General features: G+C 40.6%; 2 protein-coding genes across 6 annotated transcripts in view; one reads left to right on the forward strand and one right to left on the reverse strand.

Annotated features, from left to right (window-relative positions):
- The window catches only part of STAT1 (signal transducer and activator of transcription 1), a 33,891-nt gene extending 17,815 nt beyond the window's left edge, over positions 1-16,076 (forward strand). For 2 of the 4 annotated variants that reach the window (XM_007420386.4, XM_025165033.2), the window contains 9 exons: positions 1,514-1,612; positions 3,147-3,282; positions 4,939-4,988; positions 6,174-6,268; positions 7,366-7,505; positions 10,367-10,552; positions 12,195-12,267; positions 14,300-14,396; positions 14,792-16,076. In XM_007420386.4, coding sequence (XP_007420448.1) covers positions 1,514-1,612; positions 3,147-3,282; positions 4,939-4,988; positions 6,174-6,268; positions 7,366-7,505; positions 10,367-10,552; positions 12,195-12,267; positions 14,300-14,396; positions 14,792-14,815 — 900 coding nt within the window. In that variant the 3' untranslated portion in view covers positions 14,816-16,076. Of the gene's footprint in view, positions 1-1,513; positions 1,613-3,146; positions 3,283-4,938; positions 4,989-6,173; positions 6,269-7,365; positions 7,506-10,366; positions 10,553-12,194; positions 14,026-14,299; positions 14,397-14,791 lie in introns of those variants that run through there. The other 2 variants (XM_088135703.1, XM_088135704.1) reach the window with 2 other exon arrangements.
- A 123-nt stretch (positions 16,077-16,199) lies between these two features.
- The window catches only part of GLS (glutaminase), an 83,772-nt gene continuing 79,820 nt past the window's right edge, over positions 16,200-20,151 (reverse strand). For both annotated transcript variants that reach the window (XM_007420388.4, XM_088135706.1), the window contains one exon: positions 16,200-18,345. In XM_007420388.4, coding sequence (XP_007420450.2) covers positions 18,189-18,345 — 157 coding nt within the window. In that variant the 3' untranslated portion in view covers positions 16,200-18,188. The remainder of the gene's footprint in view (positions 18,346-20,151) is intronic.

The raw sequence follows: 20,151 nt of genomic DNA on the forward strand, positions 1-20,151 counted from the left end.
TGTCTTTGTGCTACAATAGAAGCCAGCAGATGACTGAAGAGGCCTTTTTGTATTGTGCCCATTAGAGTACACGAGGACTCCAAATATTAAGGTCTATCATTGTGCATTCTTCCCCAATCTGCTCCCTATATATTTTGGTTTTGTCAACTCACAACTTTTTGTCTCCTCAACACAACAAGGTTTGAATAGAGTTCCTACTCACATTGAGTTGAATGCAAGAAGATGTCTCCTTGATGGCAGATCATGGTTGAGTCACGTCTGCTTACTGTCATCAAGAGAGCTTCTGCCTTCAGTAAAGCAAAGCCTGTGATTGACAGAGCAGGTATGGCTCCCATTCTGCTTGGAGCCGGTCTTATATTTAAAAGAAAGTAAATAGGGCCACTGTATTTTGGTTGGTAGCCCTTGATGTGTTTCAACGGGGATAAAGATAGTAATTCTTCATTATCGTTTGCTTTGGAAAATCGTCCATTTGATCATGATAATAGTACCTGTGGTATACCTTAACCAGAAGTGGTAAAGAATTGGAATATATTTGATTTTTTTTTTTGTATAGCCCAGTGTTCATTAATCAGGTTGTATAACATTTGAAGTTAAGATATTAGAGATGTATTGAAATAAGACCTGCTAATTATGAGGTTTACTTTTAAGTAGATGCATTTAAAGATGCTTTTGACTCTATCAGAGTCCTGAAAAATCCAAAGCAGTTGGATGACAGCAGGATGTTTCCTCTTTGTTCAGTTGGTTGTTTTCATTTGGTACCCATTTCATTGAGTTAATCAATGGAAACTGAAGCAGTAGCAGCTACAATCACGGCTTCTCCAGTTCACAGTCCTTGTGGCTGGACTGTATGACGCTGACATAAGCCTTAAGTAAAATTAAGAGAAGTTTGGCATGTGGTGATTCAGGACAAACAGTTTGTCCTGAGTGGCTGAAGGAGCCTTACATTTAAAGTCAGATTGTCCTTGCCTGGCTGAGTGTGTTGATCATTATAGGATGTTTTGGAGCTAAAGTCCAAACCCCTGTTTCTACTTTGGAGCTAGACTAAGGATGTACAGTGTGACCTCCTAATTATTTTCCATTACTTGATTCCTATTCTTTATAGCTGCTGCTCAGATCTTTGGGTGATGAGAATATCTGTTTTGTTTAAATCCTGAATTGCTGTAATGATGAAACGACACTTTTGTATATTGTTGGGTTAACAATCATCCCCAAACTGATGTCATCCAGTTGTGTCCTAAACCGACTATAACTCCCATCTTCTCTGCATGGCTGAGGAGGATTGAATTACAGCCTCATATTTGGGGGAAGGCTGGATTGTAGCTTTGGCTGAGTTCACCGGTCACACAAACATCATATCAAGCCATAAAGTGGTTTTGCACCCCGGCTTATTCAACAAACCATAAAAAAAAGCTTAATGTGCTATATGAAACTAGCTTCTTTTTTTCTGCCTCTAGATGGAATTCTCCATTTACGAATATTTGCTCAACTTGTCTCTGCAATTTTCCCTTTGCAGACCACTTCCCTTCCTATTGTTGTGATTTCAAATGTCAGCCAATTGCCAAGTGGATGGGCTTCCATTTTATGGTACAATATGCTGATGAATGAACCCAAGGTAACTAAACAAGCACCTTTTCTAAGACTGATATTGCTAAGAATCACTGTGTTCAGACCGGCTGCCTTTAAAGCCTCAATCCGAAATGCTTTTACAAATAATTTAGTCTTGTTGAACACAGGAGTATTTACAACAGAGCAATTGTGAATAAGGTTGCACTGGAAGCGTTTTATATTGTAAAAATGTTTTACTCTTTGGTGAAAAATATGCATTCTCTAATCAGATCAAAAAGGTGCACCATTGCTGTGGCTATCTTTTTTTTTTTTACTGAAAAAAAAAACCTGGCTTATTACATTCATCGGACTCTTACAAAATTGATGCTTCTGTGGCATTTTGAGAAACTGTTGACAAACTTCTTGATTTATAATTGCACAGGTAAAATGGTTGTTTCCTGAAAAGGGAGATATTTCTCCTACCCCTACCAAATCATTTATAATACCAAACTTTAATTTATGTATTTAATTTATTAAATTAAATTAATATTCCAGTTTTTCTAAAACAAAACAAAACTTGCTTTCCTGTTTGAGAGAAAAAATGAAAATTGATACAGGAACCTTCAAATGATTTTGCACTGTTTAATAAGAGAACAGAGAGTTTTCTGATTTTGCAACTGAGTACAAGGAATTATAGGAACTTCTACTGATTCTTTTTTCCACAAGTAAAATACAACTTTCTGATTACTGAGTGTTACCGCCTGGTTTTAGGCTTAGCCATCTATTGCTAATATTCCTTGTTTTTGCATCTTGGGTTGGCTGAAACTGATTGAGTGCCCAACATTCTCCTTAGTTTTTTCTGCAATTATTTTTGTCACGCTAGATTTTTTTTTGCCAGTTTAACACTGCTACTTGCTGTTTCTCAGTGTCTGCATTTTGGGTGGCAAAAGTCCCTACTTAGACATCAAATCTCAGCCAGTTGCGAGCACCACTGTGCGGTATTTAGAGTGCCCTTCACCTGTCTGCTGCATTTTCAGACAATAGAAGTTGAAGGCCAGAACAGTTGGAGATTGTCAGCTGGGAATGCCTCACAGAATTTCAGAGTAGGATTGAGCTGATATAGATTCAAATCCCATCTCAATTATGAAGGTCATTGAGTGACCTTCAGCTTGTCCCCATTTATTTGTTATTCCTTTAAAACTTTTAGATCAAGCCTACTCTTCACTCAGGTCTGGACAGTTAAAAGCAATTGCTTTAAAACATATTAAAAACAGAAAACCTAACAGCATTGGTTAAAGGTACTGCATTTAAATGAGTAAAAGTATTACCAAAAGGCATTCCTAAAAAATAGCTTCTGGAGGGTTATGGATAAAGAAGTAGGAAGAGCCCCTCTTGGGCCCAGACACAGCTGCCGAAAAAGGCCTTCTCCCTGCTCAGTTCTGGAGCATACAGATTAATAGACAATCTGTCAGCTTAGCCCATCTCACAGAATTGCGGTAAAGTGCAGGAAAGGGGGGAGATGCCACCTGAGCTCCTTGAAAGAAAAGTGGGGGATATTTACTATACACATTCTAATCTGCTTCCATTTTTTACTTTGTTAGAATTTGTCCTTCTTTCTTAATCCACCTTGTGCAAGATGGTCACAGCTTTCTGAAGTGCTGAGCTGGCAGTTTTCTTCTGTCACAAAAAGGGGACTCAACGCAGATCAGCTGAACATGCTTGGGGAGAAGTTGCTTCGTAAGTGGCATTACAAATGCTTTCTTACCATAGCATGCTTTTTTTTTTTTTTTTGGTACTGCAGGGGATGGTTAAACTTGTAGGGTGAAAAGCTGGAGGACTCAAACCATTGCCCTCTGAATCTTCACACTGCCACATTTTAGAGTAGCTGCTTGATAGTTCCTGCTGCCACCCCCTATCTTCCAGGTGGCCCTTCATCTTGTGTCCACTTTGTAACGTGAGAGAGAAGGCTCTCACATCCTGTGCAGCCTTTTGGGTGATTAAAAGGTCAACATGCAAAAGATGAAAATAGTTTCTGTGGTAGATCCTCCTGGCTATGTAGCATAGAGGCATGGTGATCAGAGGTTTCAGCTCTGGGTTCTTAATCATGGGACCTTAATTTTTTTGGATGGGAAATGTGTAGGCCTCCTTCCAGGATAATAACAAAAACAAAGCACACAGGCAGAGGAAATGCTGAAGTGAAGGTTTGAAACAGCACAGAGTCTTCTGCTCTGTCAATCGGTGGGGAATAATGGCCAATAGCACAGATGTTTCTTGTTACAATGTATAGGTGAGTGTAGTAGATGGAGGGAGATGCATTCAGAAGACTCCAACTTAATGCAATCAACATCTGCAGAGTTGACGCCAAAGAATTAATGTTGTGATCTCCAATATTACTAAAATGGGAGACCTGAGCAACCCCTGTTATAATGTAGGTGTAATCACTAAAGAAATTGGTGGGTGAATGAAAGGTCACAGAATGTATCAGTTCACTAGAAATCAATGAGTTGCCTCCGCATCAACTCAAGTTTAAAAAAAAGTTGAAATAGAAGTTGAAATAATTAATAAATAGAACATGGCTACAAATACCTAATATGAAACTTCAAGGGATTTTCACAGGGAAGCATCCTGGACTTCAAGATTGGATTTAATCTCTTTGGATACTTCATTTCCTCTCAAATAATAAATATGATAATTTCTTATCATATTGATCACATTTTCAGTGACAATAAAAGTCAAAATGTATTGAATAAAATCTGTGAGAAACAGTGTTTGTACATGGGCATTTGTATATAGGAATGCATTGGATCAGATTATTTGAAAAAAATAAGTTCTACAGAAAACATATGATTTGGATACTTTCTTCAAAGTACAAACATATTGACACAGGCTTTTGGAAACATTAAGATACCTAGAGATACCGGTTTAGTTAGTTTGCAAACTAAAACAATACATGACTAAATAAAAGCATTCCCAAATATTTTGAAAGGAGTTAAAGCAATTCTGCTATACTTAGTTTATTTGTAGTTAATAACTATATGACATACATTATCCTAAAGGCTGTATTATGAAATATAAATTTTAAATTCAGTTCTGTACATCCTTCATAGTCAATAATGAACCATGCAATTATACATCCTATGCTGAATTGCAGTAGTGATTGTACAACATTTTGATACCTTTTGAGAATTCTGTAGCCCAGCATATTTGGATGGGAACAAGTTTAAGGAAAACTGTCCTGAAGTTGCATGTTCCTCAAACCTTCTCCAGACAGCAATACTTGAAATTCAAAATACAATTTTTGCGTGTGATTTAATGACAGCATTGCATTCTGCACAGGTATAGTCTAAATCCATAAAAGTTAGTAACCTGATGAAAGTGTCTTGTTTCTTTTAGCAAATGGATGTACTCCAGATGGCCTTATTTCATGGGGAAGATTCTGCAAGGTAGGAGTTGATGTTCTTCAGCTAATTTTATGAAGATCAATCCAACTTAACTTAGAGTTATGTTCATTAAATTTCTTCTTTAATAAAAGAATAGAACTGAATTCTTCTTGGTTCTGGCTGAATCATGCTTGTAGTAAGAAAAAAAAATGTTGCTCTTGAATAATTTGGAGCAGTTACATTCCATCGAAGTAGGCATGATCACAGGCTGCTCCATAATATGTACAGCGTGGTGGCTTCTATGATGTACGTTGCTTTAGGCTTCATGTGATGTATAGACCCACCCATTATGGTTTAGTATTATGGCAAGAAATGGGACACTGTGGCTTTGGAACAAACTAATGGATGGCACAAAGAATAGGACTGGAATTGAGAAGAGGTCCTACAGCAACTAAAGCCCTTACCAGCATCCATGCCACCTCGAGCTGATACGAGTTGGGAATCTAATACTATCTGGAGGAGCACTGGCTTCCCAGCCCAACCATTGGAACTATTCAGCTGTCTTCTATACTGGCTGACTGCTTACCATGGCAGACTGTACATGGAAGGGAAGTTGGTGTCCCACCTGCCCTCCAGTGTGCCAAGTAGAAACTGCCCATGTCATGTTAGTAAAGCCTCTTCCATTTGGGGTCTTTCTCAGGAGAAAGGAAGCTTGCATTGGAACTGTCTCCTGCAAGCTGTGTAAACAAAGGGTAGGAAAGATTTTGGCCCTTGGAGATGCACTCAGTGTTTTTTGGGTGGTATCAAGGCCACAATGGGCAGGGCAAGGATGCAGAACAAACAGGGCTGTGTTTGGCATGCACAGACTTGTTTTCCATTCTACTCCTCTAGGATTTGAGGGTCTTTGCTATAAGCCTGAGGTAAGCCGTTATTCCATAGAGTGGCAGGAAATAAGTGTTAATTTCAGCAATTACTTTGATGAAACTGTGTGATTCATTCTAGGAGCAGGGTTTGAAAGATGGAAGGAAAGGAATTGTGGGATCATGGAGGCCTTGAAGCTGTAATTTACTCATTCTAATAATTTAGGGCGTCCCTGTGTTAAATATTTAGGAAAATAAGCACAACAAGCAAATCTGAAAACACTGAGCCAGTGACAAGAAGTGGAAATTAAAAACTAACACCTTTGAGATGCTGCTAGATAAATGGACAACTTTTACCACCCCAGCCTTTTGTCTTTTTCAATTTCAGGAAAACATAAATGATAAAAACTTTCCTTTCTGGCTGTGGGTTGAAGGGATCCTTGAACTGATTAAGAAACACTTGCTCTTCCTCTGGAATGATGGGTAAGCATCTTTTGCTTGGGGCCCTAGTAGAAAGCCATTTTAAGCAAGTCTAGAATGATTCCAGTTGGATTTCATAGCGTATGGAAGTCTAACAATATTTACAGTCTGTAATACAAACAATTTGGCTAAAGTGACCCACTTGTGCCCTGTTAGTTTTTGAACACTGGAAGGAAGCGTGCAGTACTTGTGTGTATGGAAGTCTATTTTTCTGCTTGCACAATGAGATTTCCTTCTCTCCCCCCCCCCCCATTTCTGAAAATCTTTTCTTGAGACTTGAGGCTTCATAGCAGATTTGGAGAGTGTATGGAGTGCAAGGGAACATTCCTCCTGCTTTCTTTCCCTTAAGAGAAACTGCTTTGCTGATGGCAATGTGTCTTCCATATGAATTTGATTCCACTTGGAATATGTGGAACTTCAATGTGTATGCTTTGATTAGTGCTTATGAAACAGCATTGTTCCCTATGCCTGCTGCATGTAAAAAAGCTTAAGAAGAAATAGAGAAACAATACAGGAGTTTCAGACTAATCTGGGATAGATTATAAAGCTGATGTCACCATGAAAGAACCATTATAGTGTTTTTCCACTGGTTTTTGAATGCTACTTGTAGATCTCTGCAAAGTCTAAAAGACCATTTTCTAATGAAGTAAATAGCAATCTCTCTCTATTACTAAGTCTGCAAATGCTGCCAAATGTTTTTTTTTAATGGTGCAGCATAAAATCTGTTGTCAGGATGTAGGCAGCTGCTTCAACCAAAAGTAAATTATTTTCCCAAGCTTAAATCTTACAGAATTCTCAATAGTCAGGTTAGTTAAGATGAAAGTAGGAGTGTTAGTTTCCTTGCTGGAATTCTTCTGTTTTCCCTTTAGAACCAAAATCTTGCTGTGTATATGAGGGCAGGGACTTTCTCATAGCCTTATGGTGAGGGGACTGGTCTTTTCTCAGGTACCAGGACTGGGAGGTCTACCACGGGGTCATTCAGGTAACAATCCTCGAATACTTCTGCTCCTTTCAGCTGAAAGACTCTGGAAGATTCTAGTTCTGCCCTAAACAGCAGGGCCCCTCATTTTATATGAATGTCCTTCTTCCCAATGTTGCAGGTATATCATGGGTTTTGTCAGCAAAGAACAAGAGCGCATCCTGCTTAAGGATAAGGCGAGTGGTACATTTCTTTTGAGGTTCAGTGAAAGTAGTCGAGAAGGAGCGATCACTTTCACCTGGGTGGAAGGGCCAGCAAATGGTAAGTGAAACTTGGAGAAAAGGCTTTGTGGTGGGAGGAACCTGCAAATCCCTAGAGCTCTTGTGCTTTAGAGAGGGAATCTGTATCTTTGACTTGGAAAAATTCACAGTTCAAGCTTACTTTAAAGACAAGCTCAGGTCTGGTTTCTCCCAGTACGTTAAGTCCCTATTGATTTCCACAATTCTATGGAACAAGAATCTAGTTCCTCTTGTTTTTGTTTTTGTTTTACAACTAATGTTCTACAATATAGGGGAGTAATGCAGTAGCATTCCCTTTATCTACTTGTGGTTGATGAATAACATTTTTCTTGGTGTAGAATTAGAGATAACTAAATTCAGTGTCATCTCACTCTCTCTGTTTCTCTCTTGTTGTGTACATTCCAACCCTTTGGACCATTCATTTCAAATATTTCTTTTTCTTCCCTATTCCCTAGAACTCCGTTTCTGTTCCCTCCCAGATTTCCTAACTTTGTTTCATGTGCTCTTTTTGGTTAAGATTATGTGATAATTTAAGCATAGAACTATCATTTCCCAAAACAGGAGCAGGGTGGAAAATCTGCATTCCTAATGCAATGTATTAAAATCAAAGTCAGGGGTCCCAATTTGTGGGCCACACGTGACCCTCCAGGTTGTTTTGTGAGACCTGCGCCCACTTCAAAGTGCTAGAGCCAGTTTGGTGTAGTGGTGAAGGTGCTTAGCTAGAAACCAGGGGCATGTCAGTTCTAGTTCTTCCTTAGGCATGAAAGCCAGCTCAGTGACTTTGGGCTGGTCACACTCTCTTGTCCCAGCTCACCTCCCACAGGAAGTGGGAGCGTTATGTATGCCACCTTGAGTTGTACAAAACTCCAGCAAACTTGGCTGGGAGGGGAGAACGTCTTCCTGTGCACGGGGGTGGGACATCATCTTTTCCCATGGCAGGAATGAGGATGCGCTGCTGGTCCTGGGTTCTGCCCTGTGACAATCCTACCAGTTAGGTGAAACTTGATTCAACCCCCCAAACCTCCATGCTTCCCCTGTGTGTCAGAAGCTAGTTGTAGAATATCAAATGTAACCTGAAACCAAGTTAAATTTGCAAGAATTATAGCCCCTTACAAAACAGCTACATGAGCCAAATTGAAGACAAAATCTAATTTGGAATTTAGCAACATTCAAGTTGACAATAAATAAATATGTTTCCTTTGTGAAGTGCCAATAGAATTTTTATTTCTTGGCAGTATTGCAAATAATTTTTGGTCCGAGTTGTTCCTTGTACTATCAAATGATGATGCTTACAGGGGTTAGTTGTCATTTGACAACAACCAAATCAAATATTGGCTTTCTGGTTGTTGAAAAATACTGCTGGATAAGTAGCAAAAGTGAAATGCATAAAAGTACCTTGTTTCATCACAAAGATTTTTAAAAAAATAAAAAATACACATTTAATGTCATACTGTTGTACTCTTCATTTTCTTTGCTTTCTTTTTTTGACTCAATAGTGTCATTTGTATCAATGTACTATATGAAAAGACTTCAGTATTGCAGCTTTCAGGCCAATGAACTGTTTCACGTGTGTCGCCATGACAGTTTGAGTTCCAGACACCCCTCACAGAATATAGTAGATTCAGTAATAAAAAGTAGCAAGGAGCACTTCACAATATTTATTGAAAGAGGAGTAGACGTAAAACTGCCAAGGAAAAGCAATAGATTAAAATCCACAGAGCTACTTAATTAATCATGTCATTAGAATGAAAACACTACTAGAACTGGAGACTTTCCTAAATAGAATATTGTGTAGGAGGGAAATCTATAACAATCCCAAATGCAGTCCTTACATGTGCTTGTACATGTAAATTGCATAAATCCAAAATTATTCTCAATTCATGTTTGCCTGAACTGCATGAATGTAGCGTTTAAGTAAATGTTTGCGATTGCAGTAAATTGCCGAGGCCCACAGGGTGAAAGCTGGAGGTCTCAGAGCTTCTCTGGGTCTTCACACTGTGGCCCACCTCCTGCACTGGGGTACCAACTTTCTTGTTCCTGCTGCTGCCACTTATTTTCTGGGTGCACCTTATCTGGTGCTTATGTATAACCCCAGTTACAAGAGAGAAATTAGACTTTTATACCCTGTGTTGCCTTTCTGGCCATTAAGAAGTCAAAATGCAGAAGTTAAAGTAGTTTCTATAATGCTATTCCCCGGTTGTATAGCATTGAGGTTTCATGAGTAAAGGATTCAGCGCTTCCTCTATCCTCTTCTCCCAGGAAGTTGACCCATCTCTCAGGACATAAATAAAACATAACTTTATTTTTTAAAAAATAAAACTCTGTTTAAATATTGACATGCAAACATTCTGTGTAGAAGAATATAAATATATGCTGCTCAGATCACAGTAATACAACAGATGGCAAATTAATTCCAAAAGAAAATACAGTATTCTAGGCAGACCACAAGATGGCAGTGATCTGCTACAGACGAAGTGGTCTCTGACAGAATTTCAGAAAAGGTGCTGGAGAGGATTCAAATCATTACAGATTACAAGAAATTCTAAAGAGATTCTAAAATTTAAATCAGGAGCTACAGGGAACAGTGTTAATCCTGTCATTTTCCCAGTGTCCAGCCACAGACTTTCCAGCAATTTCTATATTATGGAAATATAGTAGAGAAAGAAATGTCATTTCTCCAATTCTGGGAAGAGTTTTCCTTGTTAAATTTCTGTATGTCAAGCTTCTGTTAGGGCAGCCCCAAATAAAACATAATTGAAAAATAAAAAATGATGAGAGCCCTAAGGAAAGAATTGGAACTGAACTTTTGTTGCATAAGTCAAGCTGTTAACATCTACGTTCTCCTCTTTCTTTCCCCACCCCATCCCACCCTGCCCTACCCAGATCCGTCCTTCCACTCTGTGGAGCCCTATACAAGAAAGGAACTTACCGCAGTCAGCCTTCCTGATATCATTCGCAGTTACAAAGTGATGGCGGCAGAGAATATTCCCGAAAACCCACTGCAATACCTGTATCCACGCATTCCCAAAGACAATGCATTTGGAAAATACTACTCCAGACACAAAGAGCGTGAGTAGTTTTCTCTCTGCGGTCTGCCTTTTCACAAGGCTAATAGTCTCACGTCCAGATGTGCGTGTGTGGGTGGTTCAATTTTTGCTTACCCTTGGAGACTACATTAGGAATGTCAGCTCTCCCTGCTCTACCCCAAATCAGACAATAGTGCTCTGGAATCGGGGAGTGGGGGGCAAGGGGCAAGATTGGAGCCATCTGAAACATGCCACTGCCCTTTCTTTGAAAATCATTCCACGGCTCAGGGGCTGTCTTACAACACAAGCTGCTGTTGGTGTTGCTTTTTAAAAGCACCGTTGGCTCATATCTACATCGAGAATAATTTGAAACATATGCTGACTGCATGACCAGAACTGTATGTATAAAGCTGATTTTTTTCTTGCTATAGTCTCCTAAATTGATATAAAATAGAGGTTGGGAGAGGTGTCTAGACCAGTGTTTCTCAATCTTTTTTTTTTTTTTTGCCTGTGGCCCCCCCCTTGTCCAAGTCCCATTAACAGTGAAAAAAGATTGGCGCTTACACACTTGGTTTGCACTGTTGACACAAAATAACGTTTAGCTCGTTTAAAACTTGCTTGGGATTCTATATTGCTCTGTAGCTCGATGAGCGATTCTTCCAATGTGACATCACAACATTCACCACAAATGGATTCACTATCCAGGCTGGAATATCCATATCCAGCAGGACACAGAAACAAACTTCCATTATGTAGCTGCTTCAAATGATTCATGTACATCAGTACATCGTCTTTCAAATCAAGACTAATTACCACCAAATAAGAAAACTGGGCAAATTCCTGACATCCAATATTGTTTGCATATAGTTTCAGTTTTCCAAAAAAATCCCTTAATAATCTCTTTGCATGATGAAAGGTCATAATTTCTTCCCTGCAGTTGCTTGTTAACAAATTAAGCTTTTTGAAAATATCAGGTAAAATATGTCACATTTAGTGGAAATCATCATTAATAATTTGTTAACTACTGAAAAATGCCACAACTGTGTCCCACAACGCAACAGACCGACTAAGGGCAGTTACCCTTTGATAACCCACAGATTTCTGTATGCAGTAATAAGCATTAACAATACTAGTAGTAGCAGCCTTCGTAACGAGTGAAGTTCACAGGGAAACTGATCTTCAGAAGGTGTATCGGGTGACTGGCAGCCTGCTTAAGTCATCCAGGCTTTCAAGAATGTCGCTTGAGAGGAATCAAAAGACAGATCAACAGCCAGTTATGTTATTGTCAGGTGCAACAGTGTGACTTCTCGGAGGGTTTTTGCTCAGCACAGTTCCTTGTCAGTCAACAGTTTGCTGAGGTCTTCCACCATCTGCCAGGCGAGTAGGCTAGCCACAACACACGGTTCTGTCTCTGATACAGACATGGGACAATAAGTGGTGCATTTTCTGGCGTCAACAAGACACTATTTGCAGTATAAGACACCTTTTCTGTGGCCCCCTTCAGCATGTACCATGCCCCCTTGTTACATGTTTTTCACCAGCAGCCCCCTTGAAATATCCTAGGGCCCCCAAGGGACCCTATTACTCCTGGTTGAGAACTGCTGGTCTAGACATTAGCTTGGTCTGGTCTGAATGTTTCCTGTTCTCCAGATACACAAGTAAGCCTTTTGTGTGCTTATTTCTAGCTTCAGAACCCATGGATGTGGATGGCAGAGGCAAAGGATACATCAAAACTGAACTAATCTCTGTATCCGAAGTGTGAGTTTGCAGAGAAGAGCGCTGAATACACTTTGAAAGTACTGGGGTGTCACTGTTAGCACTGGTCAGTGTCATGCTATGGCAGAATAGAAGCCTTCTCAGGATTGCCCAGGTGCTGTGGCCATGTGCCTTCAGCGTGGCCTCTGGGAACCAGCACAGCCGAACAGTGGCCTTGGTTTGTGCCTGTGCTGATTCTGGAAGCTAGGATTCGGACCACCCTCCCTTTCCCTGCCACCAGCATCGATAGTCAAGTCTGCAGGACACTACCTCCACGGGCCCACACTTTGTTCTTACGTAACATGTCAAAATAAAGTTGTGGATTTTGGATAATGGTATAATGTGCCTCTTTGGTTTTTAATAGTGTTTTTACTGGAAAGGATCAGCAGACTTCCTCAGTTTATATTGTGAAGGGGTGGGAGGACAGGTGTGATAAGGTTGGTGGCAGTATTACAAGCTACTGGCTGGAGAAGAGGTGGGCTGGGGGAGAGGATGGAGGAAGGGACCTGGGATGGGAAGTAGCCCCAGGTCAGGGTCTTAAAAGGGAGGAGGGTAGTGAGCAGAGCACTTGCGCTGAACAGGCTGGCTGGTTGCTTTCAGGCAGGCTTCCTCCCTGCTTTCAGCTCTCGCGTGCCTGCTCCAGGCTGTTCTCCCATGTCACATCTCTCTTCTGCTTCCCTCCGTTCTACTGTTGGCTTTACTTTTCCTCCTGGGCTGCTGCATCCCTTGATTCTTTTGGCAATGTCTTGATTACAGCAACCGAGTAAAGCTCTTCCCTTCCTGCAGATCCTTTTCAAAACCCTTCTCTTTCGTTACTAACTTAGATTTTAAGCTCACTGACAGGGCCTCTGTACAAAAGATGTCTGCAGTGCATTTGTATGGTGTCCGGTTTTTGTGTAATGACGATAACATCGCTTAAGTTGTTTTTCCATCATAAAGGCCGTTAAGGCAATTGGCCTGAAAATAATTCTGACTAGTATATAGCAAACCATTTCTCTCAACATCCTGTTCATTGTCTCTGGATTTGTGGGGTGCGGGGGGAGAGATGTAGCTCCTTGCAGGTTTCTTTGGATGATCTTGCTGGTCATAGGTGGGCAGAGAGATGTCAATTAAGAATGTTCCTTGAATTTCACCCCCTCTAAATCTGCCAGAAAACCAAAAAGAGATTTAATCGATCACATTTGCGTATGGTTTTAACTGATTTAGAGGGAAAAGGTTGGTTTTCCAATTTGGGGGACTGTATGTATAATCTACAGTAGGCAATGTTTTAGAAGAAGGTATCTTTTCTATATGACTGTGAAGGAAGAAAACCTTCTAAACAGGTGTCTGCATGTTGTATTGAATAATATAATCCTAATACATTTATTTTGCAGCTCATTGTGGGTGGCACAATCCCATGGGACATGGGCGGGTTCGGCATTGGAGGGTCTTTAAGCCAGCAGGAAGCAGGAGGTAGAGTTCCAAATGGAGGAAGTTCTGTACCAAAAGTAGCAACCCTGGAATGCAGCTGTCTTCACCTGCACGTTGTGTCCATGCAGGGCTTTCGGAATAGAATATTCACACGCGTAGCATCAACCTCTCCCCCTGGTCTTTGTTTTTTTAATTTGAATTGGCCAAGATTTTGGTGATTCCTCTGGAATAGAGGTACTTGTCCTTGCTGCTTCCATGCCGAATTTATTTGTGAAAGCCTAAAACGCAAGATAGAAGTGTTGCCTCAAGCATGACATGTCCCTGCATGCCTGCCTGCCCACCCACCCCTGCTCCTTTAATAGAAGCTTAGTAGTCAGATTTCAATATGTATTTAGGCTGATGTAGAATAGCAGGCTGACTAGATTCCTGGCTCAAAGCAAGCAGATTCTGTTTCAACGTGGCAAGAAGGCTCTGTTCTTGAACTGAGGATTGCTTGTAGGCAATACTGATGGTTATCAGCAGTCTAAGCCTAGAAATAGTGATTTTGAGGCAACTTGTGCCAGGACTAATCTTGTTTCCGATTCATTAGAAACCATTCTTGTTTTTGTCCTTTACCATCCTGCAGCCACCCTTCCAGACTGTTTGGCCCTGAGACCCTTTTGCCTATGTCTCCGGAAGAGTTCGATGCAGTATCGCAAGAGATAACTCCTGCAGAACTTATGGTGAGTAAATGACAGTTGAGTTGCTTTGTGGTCTAAAGATGTATCAGACTGCTTTTGTAACAAGCAAGCAGGTCATCTCCAAGGAAAGGAGATGCCTAAGAAGCACTGGAACTATCCTTGAAAAACAGTAGAGGCTTTGCGATACAGGTACATCCTTCTGGCTACAAGGCAGTTAATGAACTCTACAGATATGCTGTTTCAACTGTCTCTACCTGCAGTTTGGGTCTTCCGCCTGAAGTCAGAATTACAACCCTGCTTGCATGTTAAGTGTACTTGTAATCTAACTCATCCTAAAGCCCTTTGATCTTATTTTGGATGCTGCCACCTCATTGCAGTGAAACATACAGCTGTGGGACTTCTTTTTAACCTGGTGGCTCATATGTTTTCTCTTACAGATGTGTGCAGAATATACGCCGTGAATGCTGGTTAGGCCACCTGGCTTAAAGGTTCGGTGTGTCCTTACTCCTAGAACCCATAGGAGTCTCATCACCTGGTCTCATGTCTTGCAGTGTTTGGTTACTGTGTCACTTTACTGAAAGAGCAGCCTGATACTTCAGAAATGCTTAGTTGCTATGAAAAATAGTTGTTTATGCAGCAGTCCTGTACATAACTGTTTTCACAGTACCATGTTTAATATTATGTCAGGCTTTATGTAGAAGGTTGTATGGTGGTTCAGCTAGACCTGTATGGGAGGAGGCTGGAGGTCTCAGACTTCTCTGGAAGCCCTCTGGGTCTGAACCATCTAGGATTATCATTTTACCTTGGTGTAGATGTTTCATAGTTACTCCTGCCATACCACGTAACTTCCAGGGGTTGCCTTTCCTGGGGACCTCCCCCTACCACTAGTCTCTGAGTAAGTTCCCACAACTTATTATGCCCAATAAAAGGCAGAAATGAATCGATTTTTATAATGCAATTTCCTGGTCTTGTAATGTCAAGGCTTGCGACTGGGGATTTCTCTCCCCTTCCCCTTTTGGAAGATAGATCAGCCTCTCAAGCAATAAAATCTAAGTTAATTTTCCTTTTAAGATAAATGCTGTGATGAATCCCAGTTTACAGAAATGCATGCAGTTCTCTTGGCAGATCATAGGATGGTGCTGGTCCGCTAATTAGTGATCTCAGGAGAAAGACTGCTGTCAAGTTATCTATCAGCTCCCAAAAAATGATTAACGAGAAAAGTAAATCTTGAACTTAGTCTGAAATTACACAGAATATCCTACATGTGCAGAGAATAAGGTTTCTCACATGCACGAAAAAAATTAGAATTTAATGCAAAGTCTAATTAAAGCAATTACCTGTTCCTTAGAGATAACCTGAATCCTGAAGCAAAGTCCTCCGCTGCTTTGTCACTGGACCTCTCTGGCTTCTTCAGATGATTTCAGCCATTTATCAAACTTATTAGATGGTACACTTAACTTATTTTTCCTAGCCCAGGTACCCCAACAGCTCCTTCCCATCTTACTGTTATTGCAGAAATTGGCAAAAGCAATCAGGGTAAGAACCAATGGGGTTTGTGTAGTTTTAAATCATGTGTAATGTGGTCTTTCTTATTGAGGGAAGAATGTTCTTCCCACAAATGTCATCCGTGTGCTAGGGTAACGGCAGTGCTTCAAAACAGGGATATTTTTTGTCGTGTTGCCGGCTATTGTAAGTGATTAGTAAAGTGCATTTATTGCAGTCTTCTATGGCCTTCTTTTTCATGCTGTCCCCACTTACAGCACTGTAGTGCACATTGCCAGCTTCCATATTTAAAACGTTTCTTTAAAAAAAAGTCCCCTTGTGTATTAAGAACAGAAGAGCAGACTCAACTACGTTTTAGGGCAATGGCACCATGAAGGGCAACCATTCCCTCACAATATGCTTCTGTGGAAGATGCACCAGAATGCAGATTGGATGTGAAAAGAACAAGCTGACTGCCACCTTTTATTTATTTATTTGGCCTGTTTATTATTTTTAAAACGCAACACATTTGGATTTGTAATCCTGAAAATAAATCTTACCTTCAGAATGGTTACACTCAAGTTTAAGTCATGGGAAAATGGTGACAAGCAAAGAATACATTCATCGTGGTTCATTCCCTATAATAAAGCCAAATGTCAAGCCAACTCAATCACAATTGCTCACCAGGTCAGTAAAGTCACTGATAATCCTGCCCTGAAGCTAAAAAATGATGCCGGTCCACTGCAACACAAACACAAAAAGATGAGATAGTAGACTAAGATGACCGTGTTACTAAGGTACAAATAAAGCTCGCTTTTAGATGTTGTGATAAGTAAAATGCTTAAAATTCAAAACTACTGTTTTTGGAATGAAACCATGAAAGACAAGAGCAGAACTGAACTGAGGAGTAATGTAAATCCACATATAAATAAGCTGTGTCCAGTAGCTACAAAGACTACAAAATACAGCTTCCCCTCACAAGGAGGAAAAGGTATTCTACAGTTGCAAGAGAGTGGTAGGTGCTAGGTAGTTTCTATGTAATGGCTAAGGGTAAAATAGGTTGTTGGCTAATATGGCCATTTTTTTATGTGTTGGTATTTTACAGCATGTTCATTTGGTTTTAAAGCAAATAATAAAATACAAAGTACTAAAGTGTTGACTGGTCAGCATACATTCTAACACTTTAAAATGGGGCTATGTGTCCAGATGCCCAGCTTTGCACCATATAGATAGCACTTTTTAAAACTCCCTATTATGTGCTGGCCACATGGGGTATGAATTATGAAGTTGTCCGAGGCATCTGAGATACGAGGGTTGGCCAGTGTTCTGTTCTAGAGAAAAACTGGTCAGCTGCAGTCCTTTTGCTCTCGGCAAGTGAACTTTCTAGGAGTTACTCCTACAGAGTCAATATGGCTAAACTTTTTAACAAATGTGAAGGAGGGTGACCTTGTGAATGAAATGGTAGGACAAAAGGGACAAAAAAAAAAAAGAACATTGATCTTGTGATGCATTCTACTTAAAGGGTTGAACTCCCCGTTGAAAAATTGTCTTAGCATAAATGAGTGTCAACATTTTCACTGAGCAATATCCAGCTTGCCATGTATACGTATAGCCTATGACCAAAGCTAATGCAGTTTGATCATGTAAGGAAAGCATAGTTTTTTGCCATGGGTCATAGTCCACCTTGGGAAAGACTATTTCAGCCAGTGAATGAGGGAGGAGGAAGAAATAGGACAAAGAATCTACAGGTGCAGTATTCACTTACGTTCCCCTACGTTGTTTGGTCAAATAAACCTTGGAAGAGATTCCCTGATAAAAACACTCAAACAAAAGTTAAGCCTAGACAGCACTCATTAGTCTATATGTAAGAAATTATATGATGTAAGCAGGTATTATGGGAAAAGATTTGAGTGCTTTATGTTCCAAGATGCCAGACTGAATCCACGTCAGCAACAACTCTTGAAAGACGACTACATTGGCTCAGATATACTTACAGACAGCTTTTTTTTTTTAATGTGTGTGTATACAGCAAGCAGGACAGAAAAGCTGACCATGGAGTAAAGCTTCATGGAGGAACCCCCCCCCCAAAAAAACCCTGTGCATATAGCCAACAATTTCTCTCACTTGCATGTAGCACAAGGTAATATTGCTCACATCATGAATAGTTTGTTTTTTCTGAAAAAGAAACTAGTATCTTCTGTGTGCAACAAACAAAGCTGCTGTAACATTGGAACAAAGCAGTATTCTGGAAAATATACATCACTATCCAACAGAAACACGCACACTCTTCATAATCATTTTCCACAATTAAATAGATCATTAACTTGATTCTTGGGCTCTAGCAGAAGAGCGTTATAGTAAGCCATCTAAGTTTTTCTGTACAGTTTGATTTTCCTTTCCATTGCTGGAATTGTCTGGAGGTGTGTACTGAACTTGATATTCTTGAAGAATTTTGAATACATCATGATGTCCAAAGTGCAGAGCTTCATCCATAGGTGTATTGTTCCATCTGGAAGAAAATTTAAATTTAACGAGGTGTGATGGGTATGTTGGAGGCATCTCAATCTCTAACAAGTTCTAAACTAACATGGTGATTTATTCATACAAAGATTTCCATCCTCCCCTTCTAATGCACCTGCATCTCTGGGCAGATTCTAAAATGAATGCTGCCTGTGGAGAAAATCCCTTCCTGAAAAGATGGCAGAGGGGGTGCCAACCTGGCTTCCCAAGATGAAGTTTCAGAGCTTAGCTGAGCCTGTCCCCTCGCATATTAGAGACTGACTGGAAGTTATGCAGTGCGGTGGTCTTCTTTATGACAGACATCTTAAACTAGATAGTTCAGCTCCTTCCTCCAGTAAAGCACTGTACTCAATTGACCAGACCAGTCTTGGACAGCTTAATCAGGGTAAAGCATATTTAATTTGTTTCATGCTTCCAAATATCCTGTCTACATCTTCAGGCGGTCTGAATGCATTTCAGGTCCTATTTTTCTGTGATAGGACAAGCAAACTCCATAGGTATACCATAGGATCTGCTATTATCAAACAGTCCAGGTTGGAGAAAACACAAGCAATTTTATCTGAGGCTCTAGGAAATGCAGCTTTGCAGGCAACTGCACTGTCTTCCTAAGCTTTACTAGGCCCTTGATGCAATCGGCTTCTTACAACGGGATGATTAAGTGCATACGATGGTGGCAGCACAGAACATCTATTTTTCTGCCCTGAAGACAAAGCACGGGCATTAACATGAGTTTTGGCTGATGCTTGACTGGATTCCTCTGAATCTTCTTCTGTCTATTAGTTGGTCCTGCTGTTTCATTGCCCTGACCTCCTTGGAAGACCAAAGAACCCATTCGACTCAGTAAGCCGGAGTGATTACCCAGATCACTTTTCTACCCCAGATATCTATCAGGGCGTCAACAGTATCACTGGCTGGGGCTGGAAATGTCCCAGAGCAGCCAAGAAAACTATTCCATTTTGATTATGAGGGCAGACTTTTCTAATAGATTTGCAACCCAACCCCATACTGTCTATATCTAGATCACCGTCTTCCTGTCCTGGACAATGAAGCAAACCAACAGTGCAGCCTGTCATTTGACAAGGCCAGATATTACTATTATTATTATGTTGTGCCTTTGAGTCATTGTTGATTCCTGGTGACTTCCCGGACTAGTCCTTGCAGTTTTCTTAGCAAGCGTTTTCAGAAGTGGTTTGCCCTTGCCTCCTTCCCAGGGTTGAGAGGGAGTGACTGGCCCAAGGTCACCCAGCTGGCCTCGTGCCTCAGGCAGGACTAGAACTCATGGTCTGCCAGTTGCTAGCCTGGTGTCTTAACCACTACACCAAACTGGCTCCAGATATTATTTGGGATAGCTTCGTGATTGTCATCCTAGCCAAAATCCTAGGCTGGTTGGCTTCAGCTCAGCATGGAGACTAAAGTCATTCAGAATTACTAGTCTTGTGGACTTCAGGAATATATCTGATCTGGCATTCAGTGTCTTTGTGATCAAGAGTACCTCCTTTCAATTTGAAGAAATTGCTACCCACATCTCCAGGGCCTTAGGATCTCCAAGAAAATGATAAGATTGCTCTCTTGGTTATAGCCAGTCTGCCATTACTATTTTTCCCTCTGTCCTATCTTTGCAATGGCAACACTTTGCTCATTAGTCCCTTCCAAATGGATTGACTTCTCTCAATTAAGGCACCCAGAGATACTCCAAAACTAAAGTATAGAATTGGCAGCTTAGCCCTGAGTTTATCCTTCCCATTCTTAGTGAATGGTGCATTTTCTCCCTAATCGCAACATCTCAGTTCCCCGT

The sequence above is a fragment of the Python bivittatus genome, unplaced genomic scaffold, assembly GCF_059951505.1.
Source record: "Python bivittatus isolate LINGU-HERP-01145 unplaced genomic scaffold, Pbiv_v1 ctg000200_np1212, whole genome shotgun sequence".
Lineage (NCBI taxonomy): Eukaryota > Metazoa > Chordata > Lepidosauria > Squamata > Pythonidae > Python > Python bivittatus.